The sequence below is a fragment of the Ziziphus jujuba genome, chromosome 7 (genome assembly GCF_031755915.1).
Source record: "Ziziphus jujuba cultivar Dongzao chromosome 7, ASM3175591v1".
NCBI lineage: Eukaryota > Viridiplantae > Streptophyta > Magnoliopsida > Rosales > Rhamnaceae > Ziziphus > Ziziphus jujuba.
In genome coordinates, this window is record NC_083385.1 from 1734848 (window position 1) to 1753445 (window position 18598).

Here is an 18598-nt window from a genome sequence, read left to right on the forward strand (position 1 = left end):
AAAACTGGATGTTTGACACGTGGTGAATCCCTGCCGGACCATTGAGTACAAATCCAATTTTGTGTTAATCGTGGCTTGGATTCATGTGACAGGACAGGTTCACGTGCATGGGGTGGTATGGAATCCCATGAAGAGAGAGAGAATGTGTAGGCCAATCCATAAATGGATTTGAGCTATTTTACAAAAGTTTTTATGACCGAGTTGTCGCTTTGTCAGAGACCTATTTTAAATTGTTTGTCCAGCATTCTCAGCATTTTAGACAGTGGGACGAAAACTGGTGGTGAAAAGTGAAAAATTCAGAAAATTTTGTGAGTTGTAGGTTGTAGCTAGGCTGCTGCAACCAGGCTCCCAACTTGGCTGGTCTTGGTACCATTTCCAATGATTTAGCTAATTAATTTTAGATGACCTTGACTTTAGGTACATATAACTAGTGAATTTGTATCAGTTTCCATTACCCCCAATTGAGGGATTTGCATGGTATAACTATATAATATTTGCCATAAGATTTTATATACACATTTCCAAAGCTGAAGATTGTGTCTTGAAAACTAGTAGCATATCTATTAACTCGGTGTACTACATATCCTATACCTAGTTTTGAATATCAATTAATTAAACTGTAGTTTTCCCTGAAAATCCTCAAGGTCACGAACTGCTAAATCAATCATAAAAAATAGCCTTAATTTGATTATTAAACTTTCTACAAATTGTTCTTTAATTTTATCATTGATGTGAACGTAATAATTAGAACTTGGTAAATGATGAAGAGCATTTGAGAGAGTTCTCGGGGAAGATTGTAGAGGTCCAAATTAAAGTGGGGGTCAATCAAATATTTTGTGGTTTTGTGGTTCGTAGTTTTGGAAGATTGAGCAGATGCCTAGAGGGTTCGGTGAGTGAGAAACATGCCCACGAGAAGATGGGCTATTATAATCCTCCTACCTACTTTGCCCACTGACCCCATACAGTTTGTAAAGGTTTCTATATTTAGGTTCCCTTTGGTATATTTATATATAGCTCAATGCCGGTCTGCTAAATGCTTCTATCGTTTTCTATTTGCAGCCAACTCTGTTACTGTCAAATGCCCATGTTACATTATTTTATTACATTAATAAAAGAAGCAAACTTAAGAGCATCGTGGTAGATGTGGTCCTATGTTGTCTTGTCATGTCAAAACCTTTGGACTATGACATAGTAGTACAAACAGGTACAGTACACGTGGCCCCTTCAAATTCAAGGTCACCTATTTGTGTAGACTTTTCCATTCCATTGCATTGCATACACGTCATGCATTAGAAACTTGGTCCCAAGCCAAGTATTCCTGACCTCTGGTGTTTTAGTTAGTAGCTATCTGATTGTTTTGATAGACAGTGATTTCTGCATGAGAACTTGGTTTACAAACACAATCAAAGATAGGTTCAAGGGCATTGTAGGAACAGTATCAATAATGCTTGGGATCTAAAGCAATATGTAAAATATATGACTGGTGAGGTGGTATGCTAATTAATTATTGCGAAAAAGGACAAGCTAGTTAAATAAAATAATAAGGTGACAAAGAGATGAGGGAAAGAGAAGAAAGGCGCGGCAAAAGTCAGTGTTTGGGAACTTGAACCATTTGGCAACCATCATTTTGGCTGTACCATAGAGTTTCTACTCTCATAAACCTACTGCTCTATCTATTTAAGTATTATGCTGCTAAGCTCTCGTTGGCTGGTGAGATCGATATGTGTAGACTTTAGAGTACTGCACAACTTGATTTCTAAAAAAGCCCACCTTTGTAATATCCTTCTGTCTTGCTGCTTCTGAATAGTTTACAGCTTTTAAACTCAGAAGAGTTGCCAACACGATCCGACCAAATGAAGGTGCGTAAAGAAGGAGAGAGTAACTGGTCATTTATACAAATCTTCTTCTTTTGTAAAAGGTTCCTTCTAGTTCTTTTTTGACAAAAAAGATGATGAACTGTTTGATTGGCAGATATTTAATTGGATGCAAAGCAAGCTTGATGGGGCACATGGGAGCAAGAAACCAGACTCAAAGTCCATTCACAGTTAGTGCTCTTTATTTTCTTATTTCATAACTTTAATTGGCTCAAAAGTACATACATATATATATATATATATATTATATAAAATAAAGCTCCTCCGTGTAATAATTAATTTTCTTTTTGCACTATTTCTTTGTTGTTCTTCTTATAGAAAACAAGGTGGTAGGACCTGGCATTGAAGAATTCAATGACTGGCCTCATGGATTGCTGGCAATTGGGACATTCGGAATTAATAATGTGAACGGAGATCTACAAAGAAGTAATTTCCGGGGAAAAACAGAATCTTCCTCGGAAGAGCATCTAGAAAGTCTTACATCTGAGGAAGTACTAGGAGAACTTCAGGAGTTGAATTCACTAATTTTACTGCATGAACAAATCAATGAACAAGCAGCTTCAGCTCCAGAATTAGAACAAAAGGACACAAAAAATAATCTTGTTCCACTGGAAGAGTTTGCCAATATACAATCAAGCTTGGAAGCTCATGAGGCAACAACAAACAATGACAATTCTGACAAGTCTACCGGTAGAAATGGTGGTCACAAACATAGCAACATTGTAGTACCTAGTAAAGGGAAAAACATTTGCTTGGACAACACAAAGAATTCAATTGGGAAAAAGTCACTGTCTTTTCTTCTGAAGAAGATGTTTGTTTGTGGGAGTGGGTTTCCCCCTACTTCTAGCTTAAGGGATCCAATACCAGAATCAAGAATGGAGAAGGTAATAAGTAAATCCATACATATCCATGAAAATGCAAATAAACCATGAGACAAATTAATTCATAAAACCATATATTTTAATATATATATATATATATATATGTAGTTTTTCTTCTCTGTTAATAATTAATGTTTTCAGATACTGAGGGCAATATTGAAGAAAAAGGTATACCCACAAAGTACAAGCCCATCATTGGCTACAAAGAAGTATTTGGACAACAGAAATATACCCAAGTCCACCAATGAGGATGAAATCTTTGAGAAGACAGACGATGGAAGTAAATGGGTCAAGACAGATTCTGAATGTAAGCAATCTTTTTTCATGCATTGGGTTGGTTCATGCAGGAACTGATTACATTTTCCTTTTTCTTTTTTTTTTTTTTCATTGGAAGAAAAATAACCACAGAATTTAATCATGGAACTTCTGCTTATTGCAGATATAGTTCTGGAGATATAATTGATCAATCGGTTCCCCTTCTGCCACTTCTGAAGATTAACACAAGGTAAGTTTTGCAATTTCTAGTATTTGGAGCAAAAAGAAAACCTAAGAAGTCTAATTTATATAACAAGTATAAATATTCATTTATGTGGAAAACATACAATGTGGTTAAAATGTTTGTGCTGCAAATCCAGGTACTTGGAGTCAATCAGTAGAGGATTATGGAGCTACTTATAGGAGGTGTCATACCTTTTAGAAACAATGCCACGGAAGTGATACGACATGAAACAATTAAAGGTGTGTTTCTTGCTTCAAAATGACAATGTTTCATGTAGCACAGAAATTACAGCCTCCGAGGGAACCAGCAGTTTGTTAGTAGTATATTGGAAGAAAACAAACAACCATACTGATACCATGTTCCTATCTATGTACGGACACTGAATCTATTTTTGTACGGGGAATTCATGAAATTTGCCAAAGGGTTGGAACAATTAATGTTGCTAAATATTTAATAATCCAATATTATTGTTTCTTTGGTTACTGCATATATGTGTAGATTTTATGTAAGAATTGTAACTTTCTTCTTCTTTTTTTATGAAAATTTAAATAAAATGAGTGTTTTGAGGAAAAATTTTCTCCTAAGGCATTGTTCGAAAAGTGTTGAAATTTAAAAAAAAAAAAATTAATTTCTGAAGATTAGTTTGTGAGAACTCAATTTTATATGAATTATTTTTCTGAATGTTTGATTTATATAAGGATATTTAAAACTTATAAATAATTAATTAATTTATATTTTAAAATTTAAGAATAAAATGATTTTTTAATAAAATATATAATAAACTTTCGAAAGATTTTAAAATAACTATTCTTTGAAAGTTCATTTTTCATTGTATTTTTACACATTATGATATTTAGTTTCTTCTCACATCCATAATTTCCTCCTTCCAAAAGCCATCCTAACACACACAATATATATATATATATATATATTTTTTTTTTTTCCAAAAAATTTTATACTCCCACTAATTTTAATACTTTCCAAACAAAATCTAAATAATTGTTATCTGGAATTAAAATTATTATTTATTTTTCATAGAAAGTCAGGTTATTGAGATTTTTTTGGTAAAAAATTATTGACAAATTTTTGTCTTTTTTTATTGAAAAGAAAATTATTGAGAATTTTGAAGGGGGAAAAGTTGTATAAAAAAGCTCCCAATGGTGGACCACCAGCAATTAATCAATATTATTAGTTTACTTACAACCAAAAAGAACTCAAGTCTTAAAATACATTACCCGACACGTGTTAACAAATGATTGAAAGTCACGGTGCCTAACTCATAATTATATGCTGGATCAGATCTAATACAGATTTGAATTAGTTTAACAGCATTTAATTGTTAAAATCCTAAATCAAAGTACGTTTTGGTGTGTGTGTGTGTGTATGTTTTTTTTTTTTTTTTTTTTTTTTCCCGGTTAAGGTCAAAGGCCAAAGAGAAGGGCCTAGAGCGATAGAGAGGGGTTTATTTTGTCAAATTTGACAATTTGTTTGTCAGTTACACGCTGACACATGGGACTAATGAATGAAGAAATAAAGATGCAATCTTTTTCAATAAAGATGTAATCTTTTTTCCTCGCAAAACCGGTGATCCAAAAATGGTCTGAAACCTAACTTACTTCAATCTTATTATTATTATTATTATTATTATTATTATTATTATTATTATTACGTTTTGTTACCAAAAAATCTTCATTTTTTTTTTTTCGTTCTATATTTTTTTTGGTGGAGAGGGGTTTTGTTTTGGAATTAGGGTTGGTGTGGGGAAAGAGTGTGGGTTTGTAGGAAATCCGAGTGTTATTACTTTTTGGCGTTTAGGGGTGGTGTTGGAGGTGGTAGTTGGGTGAAGCCAATGCCATTGCAGAAGAATTGGAAGGACTCTTGGTTGGTTTTCCAAGTTCCCAATAGTAACCATGTCTTGGACTGGTGCAGAGGACGTTTTTCTTTCCACTTCGCTTGCAAGCTATCTTGACAGTACTCTCTTTTTCCTTTCATTCTCTATTTCTTTGCCCATCTTTTTCATCTATGTGTTTTTATGCGGCAAGTTTGGCTTTTGTTATATATCAATGCTAATGGGTTTTCTTTTAAATGAAAAGTTTTATAATTTTATATGTTTAATTGCGTGGTAATATATATTTCTTTTCTGGTAAAATTACTATATAAAATGGAATTGCATTTATCTTTGTTGGATTTACAGGTTCCCTTCAGTAACTATGTTCTCGTTCTTCGGTTAATTTTCTCACAAACTATGTTTGAGATGTAATGAGTTTTACTTTGTTGATTAAAATATATTATATATATATATATATATATATATACTTTGTTGATTAAAATATTATATATATATATATATATATATATTCCCCCCTTTGGAATGAATCCCTAGCCTCAATTTGTTAACCTTAATCATGTATGGTGAAGGAAAGCTTCAATTTGGAGTCTCTACTAGTTACTATAGCAACTTCAAAAGTGTGTGTATCAGTTCTGGAAATTGAAAATAGTCTTGATATTATTCTTTCTTCAATTTCTTAGAAGGGAATGTATTTAGAATTGAATAAAGGCGGAAAAAGGGGAAAACTTTTCTGGAAGAAGGCAATGCTGAAACTCAGCTATTAAACAGGCTTAAAACCAAATAATCAGAGGTTAAAATGGCCGAACTAATATTTTTCACGTTGATTTTTGGTGTTTAGACTTCTATATTATGGAGACTCAAACTCACCCTTCTTTAATCAAATTATATGATTAGAATTAGAAGGTATTCCATATGGCAGTGGAGATGGAAGATACTCCATTTAGGCCATAAGTTAGTGCTCCCTCCCTAAAGCTACATTTAAAATTACTCAAGGCTCCTTTTTGCTAATCTAGGATTACAATTTAGTTGGACATGCTTATAAACTGACATGTTACAATTGCTCTAATTTGATTCGGTCATTAACTTGTATTTTACTTTTTCAGAGAAACTTCTTGTCTTGTTACGAGATGGTCGAAAGCTCTTGGGGTTACTACGATCTTTTGATCAATTTGGTAATATGTCCAACTTGCGTACTGTGCTGAGTTCTAATTCATTTCCTCTCTTCGTTTTCTCTTGATACCTTGTTGACTGATACCAGCTTTTGCTTCTTCTTTTTTTCCCCCCTGTCCTCAGCTAATGTTGTTCTTGAAGGTGCGTGTGAACGAGTTATTGTTGGTGATCTTTACTGTGATATCCAATTAGGTCTGTATGTGATCCGTGGGGAGAATGTTGTCTTAATCGGCGAGCTGGTATATGCATTATCTCTTGTTCTATATGAATTGACTGTGTTAATCTCTGTCAAACTATGCCATATTATTTTGAAATTGTAATACCCTTTTTCCATAGGACTCGGATAAGGAGGAGCTTCCCCCACATATGACTCAGGTGTCAGAAGCGGATATAAGAAAGGTAACTGCCTCTTTTGCAAAGCTATTTTTGCTTAAACTGTACATCTGCAATGCTCATGTGTTCGTCATCTAGTCATGTTGTGAGTTTGTTATAAAGTGTATTCTATTTCATAAACGGGTATGTAGCATCAGCGAATGTGTGGCATTACTTTGTAAGTTTGTCCCACCAGGAACTATGAGGAGCCTTTTCATGCCCTATGCAGATTTATTTTATATTTGAATTGGACCCTGTGACCTGGCCTTATTCTTTTTAAAAAGCATATAAAATATGTCTGATTTTTTTCTTTGTGGAACAACCAATTTGGAATTTCTTTTATTTGGAAATTAATCTATTCACTCTGACATAAAAAGAATGTAGTAATATAAAAACACTATATTTGATATCGATCATGTTAGAACATCCTTCCATTCAAGAAGATATGTTGAACAATGATAAATCGACTCAAATTGATGAAATGAAATTGGAGTTCGATCTTTTGTTTTGAGATTGTCAATCGTACATGGTGGTAGAGACCTTTTAATATTGTCATTTGAGTGCCTTGTTTATAAGTGTCTTATGCTTTTAAAATATTATAGTATAGACCAAATTTCTAACTTAAGTGCGTTACTCTTTTCTCCAGGCTCAGAAAGCAGAAAAGGATGCTACAGATCTGAAGGGAACTATGAGAAAAAGAATGGAGTTCCTTGATTTTGATTAAGTTATCCTCACAATGTCAAGATGGATTTATGCTGTGCGTATGTTAGTCCAGTGGTTAGCCAAGGTGGAAAGAGGGTATGATTCCGGACCAGATTTTTGCCTCTAGAGGAGCAGGAGCCAAAAAGAAAAAGGGTAAAAAGTTTTAACAATTTTGAGGATTTGGATTTACTGAACTTGGGAAAGGGAAGTTAAAAGTGTTGGGTCTCTAGGCAATTATTATAATTTCCTTGTTTTGCTGGTGCATGTGTATTTTACTTTCTACATGCAATTGATTTGGTTGGGTCCTATGGGTTGGGACGATGTTTTGTTCCTCCTGTCTAATCTCTTCTGGACATACTTTGTTTGGGGTTACTGCTGTGGAGCCGCATTTTTTGATGGCGCAGTCAGGTTTAATTTGTTCTGTAAGATGACCATTTGTTTTGATGTGTATTAAAATTTACAAAGATCATGTTATTTCGGTAACCATTTACTTCTGCTAACCATGACTTGCAATATGGTCTTTGATTTGCTTAAAATATGCATACCATTACTTACCAATGAAGAAAAACATTTCCAAAGAGAAATAAATAAAAAATATCAAACAAGCAAAAGATTTCCAACGACAATAGAACTGTTATGTATACTAACAAGAGTTAACGTCGCTTTGTCTTGTCGAACAGAATCATTTATTTCTTACAAATTTAACATACATAACGTAGCAGAAACAACATTACCCAGAGAAACTGGGAAAAACCGAAGCTTCTATTGTTCAATCAGGAAAAGTAAGCAAAGATATGAGAGGTTCGCTTTTAGGAAAACGTGAAATAAGTTCAGAACGTTTTGCCAGCTCGAAGTCCTGGAAGTGAAATGCAGGTGCACAGGTGCATCCTACAAGAGAGTAGTGGGTCTCGGCATCCCTTGGAGCAGCTTTCAGCACTGTTCCGTCTGGAGAAATGTTTAGGTCCTTAGTTGGAAATGCCCCGAACCATACATTCGGTTTCACCGTGTACTGCGGTTGCTGATTTTCTCCAATCAAATTTGGACCAAGGCAGGTTAAATTGACTTTCCCATCTTCGTCTAACTCCAATACCTGAAAGTAAACATGGCGTGAATTGCTTGGACATGCTAACATGGCAGGAAAGATGAACACGTCTTGTCAAATGCTCAATCACATGTATTGAACATGGGAAAGTAAAGTATAAATAACAATCTGATGGCAAAATCCAAGCTATCAACGAAGGAGATATCCACAAAGGAGATATATGATGGTTATCCATTAAATGACATATTTTGCAATGGTGACTAGAAATGGCTTGTGAATGTAGAAAATTCCAATCTAATTAGCGCAAACCAATACTGCTAAAACCTACCGTAATAGGTTCCCCCAAGTAAAAATGCCAGGTTTCTGCACATGGTATACGGTGAAGACGTGACACACTCCCAGATGGTAGCAAAAAGTAAATGCATGAACTAACAGGGCGATCAACTTTGTCTGCGTATAAGCTTCAATTGCATTAGTACATAAACTGGATATTCTTATATAGAAGTTTATTCCTTGATTCTCTCCAATAAAATCTGTACTTTAGTTGATAAAAAGAAAAAACCTACACGTACAAAAGCAGCAGTATAAAACTCTGCCGCATTGTTTTTATCCTTATATGTATCACATTGCTTATGGGAGATATAATACTGGATGACTATATAACAAACAACATAGCAAAAACAGCATATTTTCCTGCTTAAATCGCCAAATCAAATTTTTGAAACGAGTAAAATTCATTCATCTAAAACTGCATAATCCATTATAACAGAAAAATATATAAAATAATACGATTTCCATTAACAAAAATTGAAAAGTAAGCATTTTTCTGTTTTCTCGTTCAGGAAAAAATTCTATTACTGGGCTGTTAGAGCCCCCTGCAATTTGTAGCTACAATTTAGAACTAAGTTTTGTATCCAACTGTAAACATATCATCTAAAACCATAGATATGGAAATGGAATTTGATCCTTTCCCTTCCAATCTCACACCGTATCTAGGATGTAACTAGCTAAAGTCATTGCAAACCAAAACCATGTGAACCTTGCATATTTTGATATTATAGTCCAAAAAGTCAACATTTGAGATCAAAAAGAAGGAAAAGAAAGGTCCAACAACGGAATAAAACACAAAGCACAGATAAAGAAATATCCAAATCGGGATCGGCGAATAAGATAGGAGGCAAAAGAAGCAAAACAAACACCCTTAATTTGGGAAGGAATTAAGAGTTTAGTGGGATGGGAGGGGCTTACACTCGGGAGGAAGCTGAGACTTGGACAGCAAGACGGAAGTATCCCTGAAAGTTTCGGAGTAGAACCCACCTTCTGGGTGCGGATTCAGATTCAATTTCGCTGCAATCTCTGACGCAGTAGCCATTTTTAGCAGTCTCTCAGATAATCTCAAGCCAACGTTTTTCTCTTCCTCTCAACCTTTTCTTTCTTTCAACCACTGGTACGGCTGGTTGGTGGTTGGTCTGTTCTTTAATTGGTAGCAAATTAATTAAAAAAAATGGACAATTAACAGCAATAATGCAGTCTTTCTCTGACTTTTTCAATAGGATTTCTTTGTTTTTTGGAGCCAATCCTAGAAGGTTTGGGCCTCTATTTCACACATTCCAAGGGCTTTTAGGTTCATGGGATGCTCTGGGCGAATCATGGCCCATCTTGCTGTCTAGATGAATGAATGGTGAGGTTGAGGAACTTGAGAATAATACCGTTTCCCCAAAATAAAAAATATTTCCCTTTTCCATATGTCGCTTTGGCTTTTGACATGAATTACTTTCGGTTGCTTATGGTGGATTTTCTAGCGTTTTCAAAGTTACTTTCATATGAAAATGAGTTGCAGTTTCAATCAATCGCTTCATTCTGGCTGCTATTGAAGCTCGTCACTTAAAAGAGGTGATATCAAATTATCAATGACATCTCTGATCTAACGGACAAAAAACAACCAAATATGTCGCGCTCATTGAAATGTTGCACCACCGATTCTTGGGGCAAAACTTATGTTAAATAACATTGCATATCTTGTCATTGGAAATAATACCTTTTTACAAGAACAATAGCATCATTTTAAAACAACCATCATCCATTTGTAAGATGGTTGCATAAAACATTATTCGAAACATCAGCTTTAAGTCTAATAATCTGGTCATTATTTACACGGAGTATAAAGATGTAAGAAGAAATACCAAGGTCTTAACCCTACGCTCCGAAAGATTTAGATTATAAGTCCCAGTTGACAAAGAATACTAACAACGGAAAAGTTTACTACAATTTGAAGGATCATCAAAATCAAAAAGAATCACCAGCATAAACAGCATCACCTCGATATTCAATTAGATGTGCAACTCTTGCAAGTGGTAACAATGAAACTGGCATCAAATGACTAGAGAACCCACGTTTGGTACTCGTTTTAGAGTTCATCCTTGAAAAGCTCTCTTCACAAATCCTTGCACAGAACTCCCTATTCCCGCTCCAACAGCTTCTGCCAAGTATTTTGCCTACAAAATTTCACCACAACCAGGGAACTTTTAAATTTTCAAAACCTCAAGAGGACAACATTCAAGAAGTCGAGAATCCGAAACAGTAAACTAAATGAACTAATTCCACATTCAAGAGCTACCTCTTGAACTGATTTCTTCAAATCAAAAGCATCTTTCACACGTCCACCCAAGAATGCCCAAGTATCACGGAAATCTGTCAAGAAAGACAAATTTCCAAGTGTTACATTAGCAGAAATATTTACAATCCCAAACTCCATTAGCGGGTAAAGCAAAAACTACAAACCTGGAGAATTATCAGTAAGCATGTAAATCTCAGTTGTGGAGTATATTCCTCCTATAACAGTTCGCTTCACATACCAATCGATGTCAGAGGCCTCATCACCAGCAGCATGACAGATCTCATCAATAAGCACTGCCCGCTGCTTAAAACTAGTAGGAACGTTCGCCGGTTGTGCCTATAAGGAAAATTCATACAAAATATTATGCCTGTTTCATATTCACTGACTGCACACCCAAGCTATGAAAGACAAAGGATGATACCTCGTACCTGAATACTAAGAGCTTGAGGCCATTTGGATATAAAGGGAGCTTGCGTTTCTAAGCGAAATCTGATAAGCTTGGAGATACGCTCACTAGGAATCAAACTTTTCAGGTCTTCTCCAGAATCAATTCTATCAATAAGCCTCTGTAAGCACTCGTCCATGAAAAACTGAAGGGAAATGAGAATAAAAAATAAGTGCGTATCAAAATTGATAAGAACATAGAAAGAAAGTTAGGTCCTACCCACTGAAAGAATTACTCAAAAGTGACCAAGCATAAAAATAAAACAAATAGGGCATAATTGAAGAGTTAGAGACAATTCATACGGAAAATACTTCTTTGGAAACTATCTAACGCTTTATAACTTCAGGCAGAGAGCTGATACTGTTTATTATGTAAATGATTGTGTTTTTAGTAACCCCCGTACACTGTCGATCACACTGAAGCCACTTCCCTTCTACCCAATTTACACAAAGGGATAAGAAATGTAAAATCAAGAAAGAGCCCGTTGTAAAGTCTAGCTTCTTATATATAATTGTTACATAAATCATGATCCAATCAGAAATTTGAGAACAAAAAAAACAAAAGCTATAATCTTGTAAGTTACCAAATCAGTGCACAAATACCAAACTTTAGCAAGTTATATTGAAAATGGGTGGTTAAAATGGAAGAACGATTGGATAAAGAGATGGTAAAAAACCTCAACCAATGCGGCTTCTCTCCTGGGAAATGATCCAATTATAGCCGGAGACACACCAGCATCCCTCGCACCTGCAATCATTGCAGCTTCGGTCCAACCCAACTTTAGCTGCAATCAATTCAAAACGCCAAAAATAATAAATAAATAAATAAAATTAGAATCTTTGCACAGCGAGAACTCCTACTGTTAAAGACCGAATCGCAATACAGCATAAAATTAGAAAAAATGGGGTAAAAGCAGGGAGGGGGTTTAAAGAACGGACCACGTGAGGCACTGAGGCCCCAAGCACTCGAGCTTGCTCTTCTTGGTATTCCACTCTGGGCCTCTGATGGTGCCGGGCTTCTTCGGCCGTTGATGAATTTGATGAAGTCGACGACGATGTGGAATCTGAATAATCAGGGGCAAGTGGGTTTTGGTGTTGATTGGAGCTCTGGTTGGCGAATGACTCAGAGTTTACGGACTTGGTAAGGCATCGGAGATTAGGGAATCGCACAGGAGCTTTGCTACAGCTACCGGACGAAACTCCGAGGAACAGTCGCTTCGCCGCTGTGCGATACATTGCGTAAAGTCGTTACTTGGAAAACTAGAGAAGGGAGAAAGAATCAGCCGTCAGCTAATTGCCAAGGGCTCACTGTATAGCCTGTGTTGCCTTTTTTGAACAAGATCTGTGCAATTTTTGCTGTTCCACGTACCTCCATTTTGTGCCTCCACGTGTCATCTGCTTCCGCTCAAATTTTTATTTTTATTTTGATTTTTTGGGTTGCAATACCATTTGTTTTTTTGGGTTTTTTGGGTAATATACCATGCTTTTTCTGGAAGCCACATTTTCGATTTTGTTACTTTGATATTATATAATTCGTTTCCACTAAATTTGTCATCGTTAAAGTCTCATCTTGTACTAAACATAAAATTTGATGAATATATATATATATATATGATAATTCATGTAGAGATAATATAGTAAAAAAAATTCATAGTTTTCTCGAATAACAATTTGAGTTTAAATTATTTCTGTATCCATGAATGGATAGGTTCGAATCTCACAAGTAGAGAGGATTTAGAAGATAGACTTTATGAAAAATTTAATTGAATATATCATCCTTTATAAAAATTTTAATTAAATATCTCAAGACTTTCATACATTTTTTAAATGTTAGATTTTAGTATAGATTTTGTAAAGATCAGATTTAGTTAAAAAAAAAAATAAAAAAAAAATAATTAAAAAAAAGGAAGAAGAAGAAGAAGAATGAATCTTTAAAGGTTTATATTGGATAAACCCAAACTTTTTAAATTCATAAAAAAATTTTAAAATCTTAATTAAATACACTTTCATAACTATGAAACATACAATTTAACATGCACTTTACAAAAAATGGTATCTAAAAATGGGGTACTCCTAGCTACTAACTAGATTTAATTTAATATGGATATAAATCAACCTACAAGGAAAATTGATAACAAAAGGAAGAAATAATTAATTAGAAAACTAACTTGTCTTCTTGGACCATCCATATTTCATATACGAAGTCATGCTTCCCAACCCACTATATCTATAAAGCGTCACCTAAGAATCTGTACCTTTACAAACCTGGCAAGAATTAATGCTTTCTGAATTCATTGTTGAATAAATTAATATTTGTGAATTTGGTATAATCAATTACTCACTTACAAGGCCTATTTATGCCATTAATGGGATTGATTTATTTTATTATTTTGTAGTAGGGCCCTTGGTCACACACTCTCTATAAGACTCTAGTTAGCCCATTGGATTGGAGGACCAACTCTCTTTATAAGCCCATTGACTTATCCATATTTTTTCTAATATAATTATATTATCAAATTATTATTATTTTATGTGTGTCAAAATTAATGGATAAATCTGACTTACAGAGACTATTTAAAAGGTTTAGGGCAAGCAGACATTAAGAATACCATACAGTATTTGGAGATTAAGGTTTTCAGAAATCTGAGAGTGGTTTGAGAGTAGTGTGTCCATAGGCACTACTTTACGTTGTTTCTATTTTGCAGGATTAAAGATCTAATTTATCAATGGCTGCGTTTGGAGGTTAGTAATTTATGATTTATGGAATTTATTATGTATATTTAGATCCATAAAATTTCTAGCAATTGGTATCAGAGCATGGTTAATATGTATAATAAATTTCATGTGATTATTCAGATTATTACTGTATGTTCGGCCATTGAATAATCTATACATGTTTTTTGTTTATTTTTTCCTTCTTCTCCGATTCGAATACATGTGTAGATTAAGAGAATCAAAATTACATATCTTGTGAATATATAAGATTCATGCCCGATTGTGTTTGTGATGTTTATATATTTGCTGGAATCTGTGTGATAATACTTTCGATTATGTATGCATATCTATATATAACCCGATTTCTATTTCTTCATTAAAAAAAAAAAAAAAAACCCTTAAAATCCGAATAATGGTTATTGATGCTATTTGAAAACTGGGCTATATTTTATTGGAGTTTATGGATTGCACGTAGTAGTTTAGACTAATCAATTTGGTTCAAAACCTTGTAAAAATCTGTTGATTTTGAACCTTCCATGGCCGAATATAAACCTTGCTTGGGTGTTTATTTTGGGTTGATTTTGAATCAAATTGATTTGTGGGAAACGTTGCCCAAGGGAAGACGAAACTATCGCCGCCCGTATTTCCGGAAACGGAGTCCGGAACGGCGAGATAGAGCCGGGTAAGAAATCATGTCGCGGGACCCGTACAGGTTGGAATCGGGTCAGACCCGACCCGGCTAGCTGAGGAAGAAGGCGCTCACGACATGCCGTTTTGGGGCTGACGTCAGCAGATGACGTCAGCAGGCAAAAAAAAAACAAAAAAAAAAAACCTTATTTATTTTTATTCTCTTTTATTTTTATTTTTTTTTATTATTGATTTATTTGTTGTTTATTTATTAATTAATTTAATGATTCAATTGTTCAATTTATTTATTTATTGTTTATTTATTTGTTTAATTATCACATTCCAATTTTATTAAATTAAATTAAATATTTATAATTGGAAAATTGGATTGTGTGAGCTTACCCAAAGAGGCTTTGTGCCTAGTTGGTATAGTAGTGTGGGATTTTAGGTACTCACCTGTTATGAGACTTATTTTGTCTGCATTATGTGTACCAATGTAATGTGTGTTGGCATAATGGATGAGTTATCTTTTATTTACCTATATCATGAAATTGCCAATATGTTATTTTTCTCCCACTTATTAATTAGAGTTTATACGGGTAACTAGGCTACCCTGTCGGTAGTTTTGGTTGCTTTGTATGTCGCCTGGAATGGCAGTGGAAGTTAATTAAATGCCATATATTGCAGGTTCTGAGTTGCCGTATCGGTGATTCAGTTCAATGCATTTGATTGTGGTTATTTGGTTGACTGTCTCTAGCCCGCGTAAGGGTATCTTTAGTGCTATAAAGACCCTAAGCGATATTTATGTTTGTGTTTTGTGTTGAAGGGCTGGAAAATAGTAATTGAATTGTCTTAAATTTTTGAATGTCTTGTTGTTTACTATTTTTACAACTAGTAGCACCCCAAACCTTCTACCCATGACTGCCATGATGAAATTGGATGGGACAAATTATCAGAAATGGAAGAAAACCTTAGTTATGAATTTGACCTTCATGAAATTGGATTTGGCTTTGGAGATAGATCCACCAGAGATACTGATTGCTGAGAGTACTGCAGCAGCTAAGAAACTTTATGAGGATTGGAAGCACTCTAATAAGTGCTGTATGATGATGATGGAGAATTACATGGATGAGGCCATATATGCTAGTATTCCTAAAGTGGATACTGCAAAGGGATTTCTTGAGGAGATAGGAAAGAAGTTTATCAAGTTTGATATGAATGAGAAGCATCATTATTTGGACCTATTGAATAATACCAAGTATGATGGTATTAAAGGAGTAAGGGACCATATTATGCTACTTTCCTCCTATTATAATAAGCTAAAGGACCTTAAGATGGACATTGGAGAGGAGTTCTTGACCTATTCTATAATGAGGAGTCTTCCATCACAGTTTGATAATATAAGGTCAAGTTTGAATACTAAGAAAGAAGGTTGTAGCTTGGAGGAATTGATTGATATCCTTGTCAAGGAAGAGGATGATATTAAATTAAGTAAGTCTAGGTCTGTTGCTATGGTTTCACATCAGGTAGATAAGTCCAAGAGGTTTTTCCAAAAGAAGGGACAAGGATTCAAGCCAGGACAAGGTTTCAAGCCTGGGCAGGGTTTTAACCCCAATAGGAAGAAGTTTTCTGGTATGAAGCCTAAAGGGCCGAGGGATGGTGTTTTTCAGATTAGAGAAAGGAAAGAGTACTTCAATGGAAGGTGTGGATACTGCAATAAAGTTGGACACAAGAAGATAGACTGGTGGACCTTAAAGGGAAAGCAAGAGAAGAAAGGTAATATTTTAATGATTGAGACCAATATTATTGATGTGCCTATGAATTTTTGCTGGTTAGATACTGGAGCAACAATTCATGTTACTAATTCGTTGCAGGGGATGATAAGCCGAAGAGACCCAACCAATCTTGAGCAGCATGTTTATATGGAAGATAGCTCAAGAGTGAAGGTGAACATTGTGGGAACAATCAAGTTGAAGCTTGCCACTGGATATGCTTTGGAGTTGCAAGAAGTTTCTTATGTACCTTCAATAAGAAGAAACTTGTTGTCTATTTCTGTTTTGGATAGTCAAGGTTATAGTTTTTTGTTTGGAAATAACAAAGTTGAATTATTTAAGGATGGTAAAGTTGTTGGTTTTGGAACTTTATGTGGCAATTTATATAAGCTTGATTTATTTAATAATGGTCTCAATTTCTCTGTTAATTCTATTGTTGCTCTTATTTTTGTTTCCAAACGCCCAAGAGTTAATGACAATTCCTCAATGTTATGGCATAAACGTTTGGAACATATTTCTAGGCACAGAATGGAAATATTAGTGAAGGATGGGATACTTCCTAATCTTGATTTCTCTGATCTGTTGACTTGTGTTGAATGTGTGAAAAGGAAGTTAACTGCCAAAGTAAGAAAGGATAAGTTAGCTAGGTGTGGAGATGTTTTGGAGTTAATCCACACTGACATATGTGGACCTTTTACACCAACTGCTTTAGGTGGTTATACATATTTTGATGATTACTCTCGTTATGGACATGTTGAGCTTATTCGTGAGAAGTCAAATTCTTTAGTTGCTTTTAAAGAGTTTAAGGTAAAGATGGAACTTCAAAAGAATAAGAAAATAAAAGCTGTAAGGTCTGATAGAGGTGGTGAGTTTTATGGTAGATATGATGAGACTGGAAGGAACCCAGGGCCTTTTACTATTTATTTGAGTGAGTGTGGCATTGATGCGCAATATACGATACCTGGTACACCTCAGCAAAATGGCATAGCTGAGAGAAGGAATAGGACTTTGTTGGATATGGTGCAGTCTATGTTGGCAAATTCTAGGTTGCCAGATTATTTGTGGGGAGAGGCTTTAAGGACGGCGGCTTATATTTTGAATCAAGTTCCAAGTAAATCCGTTCTTAAGACACCTTTTGAGTTGTGGTCAGGAAGAAAGCCTAATTTGCACCATTTTCGAATATGGGGTTGCAAAGCTGAAGTAAGGACTTATAATTCCCAAATTAAGAAGTTGGATCCTAAAACCATTAGTGGATATTTTGTTGGCTATTGTATAGGATCTAGGGGTTCAAGATTCTTTTGTCCTTCTCACACCACCAGGATCGTGGAATCAGACAGGGCCATTTATTTTGAAGATGATTTTGGATTTGATAATAATAATGGAACAAGGGTGCCTCAATTTAGAGAAGAAAGTGTTTTTATTCCCAGTATAGTTGTTCCTGATAGAGATATTGTTGATCCAGTAGTTGATGAACCAGTAGTTGGTCAGAATGAACTCATTGTTGAAGAGCAGGATATTCCAGCTATTGCAGATGCTGATGTACCTTTGAGGAGGTCACAAAGGACTAGGAGATCAGCTATTCCTGATGACTATGAGATTTACTTGCAGGAGCATAAGTTTGACATAAGTGATGATTCAGATCCAGTCACTTATGAGGAGGCCATAAGTAGTTCAAACTCAAATTTTTGGTTGGATGCAATGGAAGATGAAATGAAATCCATGGCATCAAATGGAGTTTGGGATTTGGTTGAGTTACCAGAGGGTAGCAAGCCTATTAGGTGCAAATGGGTCTTTAAGACTAAAAAGGACTCCAATGGTCAAGTGGAGAGGTATAAAGCTAGACTTGTAGCTAAAGGGTTTAGCCAGAAGGAATAAATTGATTATACAAAGACTTTCTCTCCTGTATCCACAAAGGATTCTTTTAGAATCATTATGGCGATTGTGGCGCATTATGATCTGGAGTTGCATCAGATGGATGTCAAGACTGTTTTTCTGAATGGTGATTTATATGAGGATGTATATATGGTTCAACTA

The 18598-nt window shown here is 34.9% G+C and overlaps 4 protein-coding genes across 4 annotated transcripts; 2 read left to right on the plus strand and 2 right to left on the minus strand.

Annotated features, from left to right (window-relative positions):
• Positions 1 to 1853: 1853 nt before the first annotated feature.
• On the plus strand, positions 1854 to 3743 carry LOC125423673 (protein NEGATIVE GRAVITROPIC RESPONSE OF ROOTS). The gene is made up of 6 exons (XM_048478494.2): positions 1854 to 1859; positions 1972 to 2044; positions 2193 to 2758; positions 2897 to 3062; positions 3195 to 3260; positions 3391 to 3743. Exons 1-5 carry the CDS (start codon positions 1854 to 1856, stop codon positions 3212 to 3214), a joined length of 831 nt encoding a protein of 276 aa, XP_048334451.2. The 3' UTR covers positions 3215 to 3260; positions 3391 to 3743.
• Positions 3744 to 4649: 906 nt separating this feature from the next.
• Positions 4650 to 7833, plus strand: LOC107423893 (sm-like protein LSM1B). Its single transcript, XM_048479064.2, has 5 exons — positions 4650 to 5225; positions 6207 to 6275; positions 6397 to 6512; positions 6610 to 6672; positions 7292 to 7833. The coding sequence occupies exons 1-5, from the start codon at positions 5165 to 5167 to the stop codon at positions 7367 to 7369; spliced, it is 387 nt and encodes a 128-aa protein (XP_048335021.1). The 5' UTR covers positions 4650 to 5164; the 3' UTR covers positions 7370 to 7833.
• A 127-nt stretch (positions 7834 to 7960) lies between these two features.
• Positions 7961 to 9875, minus strand: LOC107423927 (uncharacterized). The gene is made up of 3 exons (XM_016033581.4): positions 9638 to 9875; positions 8718 to 8839; positions 7961 to 8437 (listed from the first exon to the last, which is right to left on the minus strand). The coding sequence occupies exons 1-3, from the start codon at positions 9759 to 9761 to the stop codon at positions 8117 to 8119; spliced, it is 567 nt and encodes a 188-aa protein (XP_015889067.1). The 5' UTR covers positions 9762 to 9875; the 3' UTR covers positions 7961 to 8116.
• Positions 9876 to 10551: 676 nt separating this feature from the next.
• LOC107423926 (uncharacterized) lies at positions 10552 to 12763 on the minus strand. Its single transcript, XM_016033580.4, has 6 exons — positions 12390 to 12763; positions 12128 to 12235; positions 11435 to 11596; positions 11171 to 11342; positions 11007 to 11080; positions 10552 to 10884 (listed from the first exon to the last, which is right to left on the minus strand). The coding sequence occupies exons 1-6, from the start codon at positions 12684 to 12686 to the stop codon at positions 10804 to 10806; spliced, it is 894 nt and encodes a 297-aa protein (XP_015889066.3). The 5' UTR covers positions 12687 to 12763; the 3' UTR covers positions 10552 to 10803.
• Positions 12764 to 18598: the final 5835 nt, after the last annotated feature.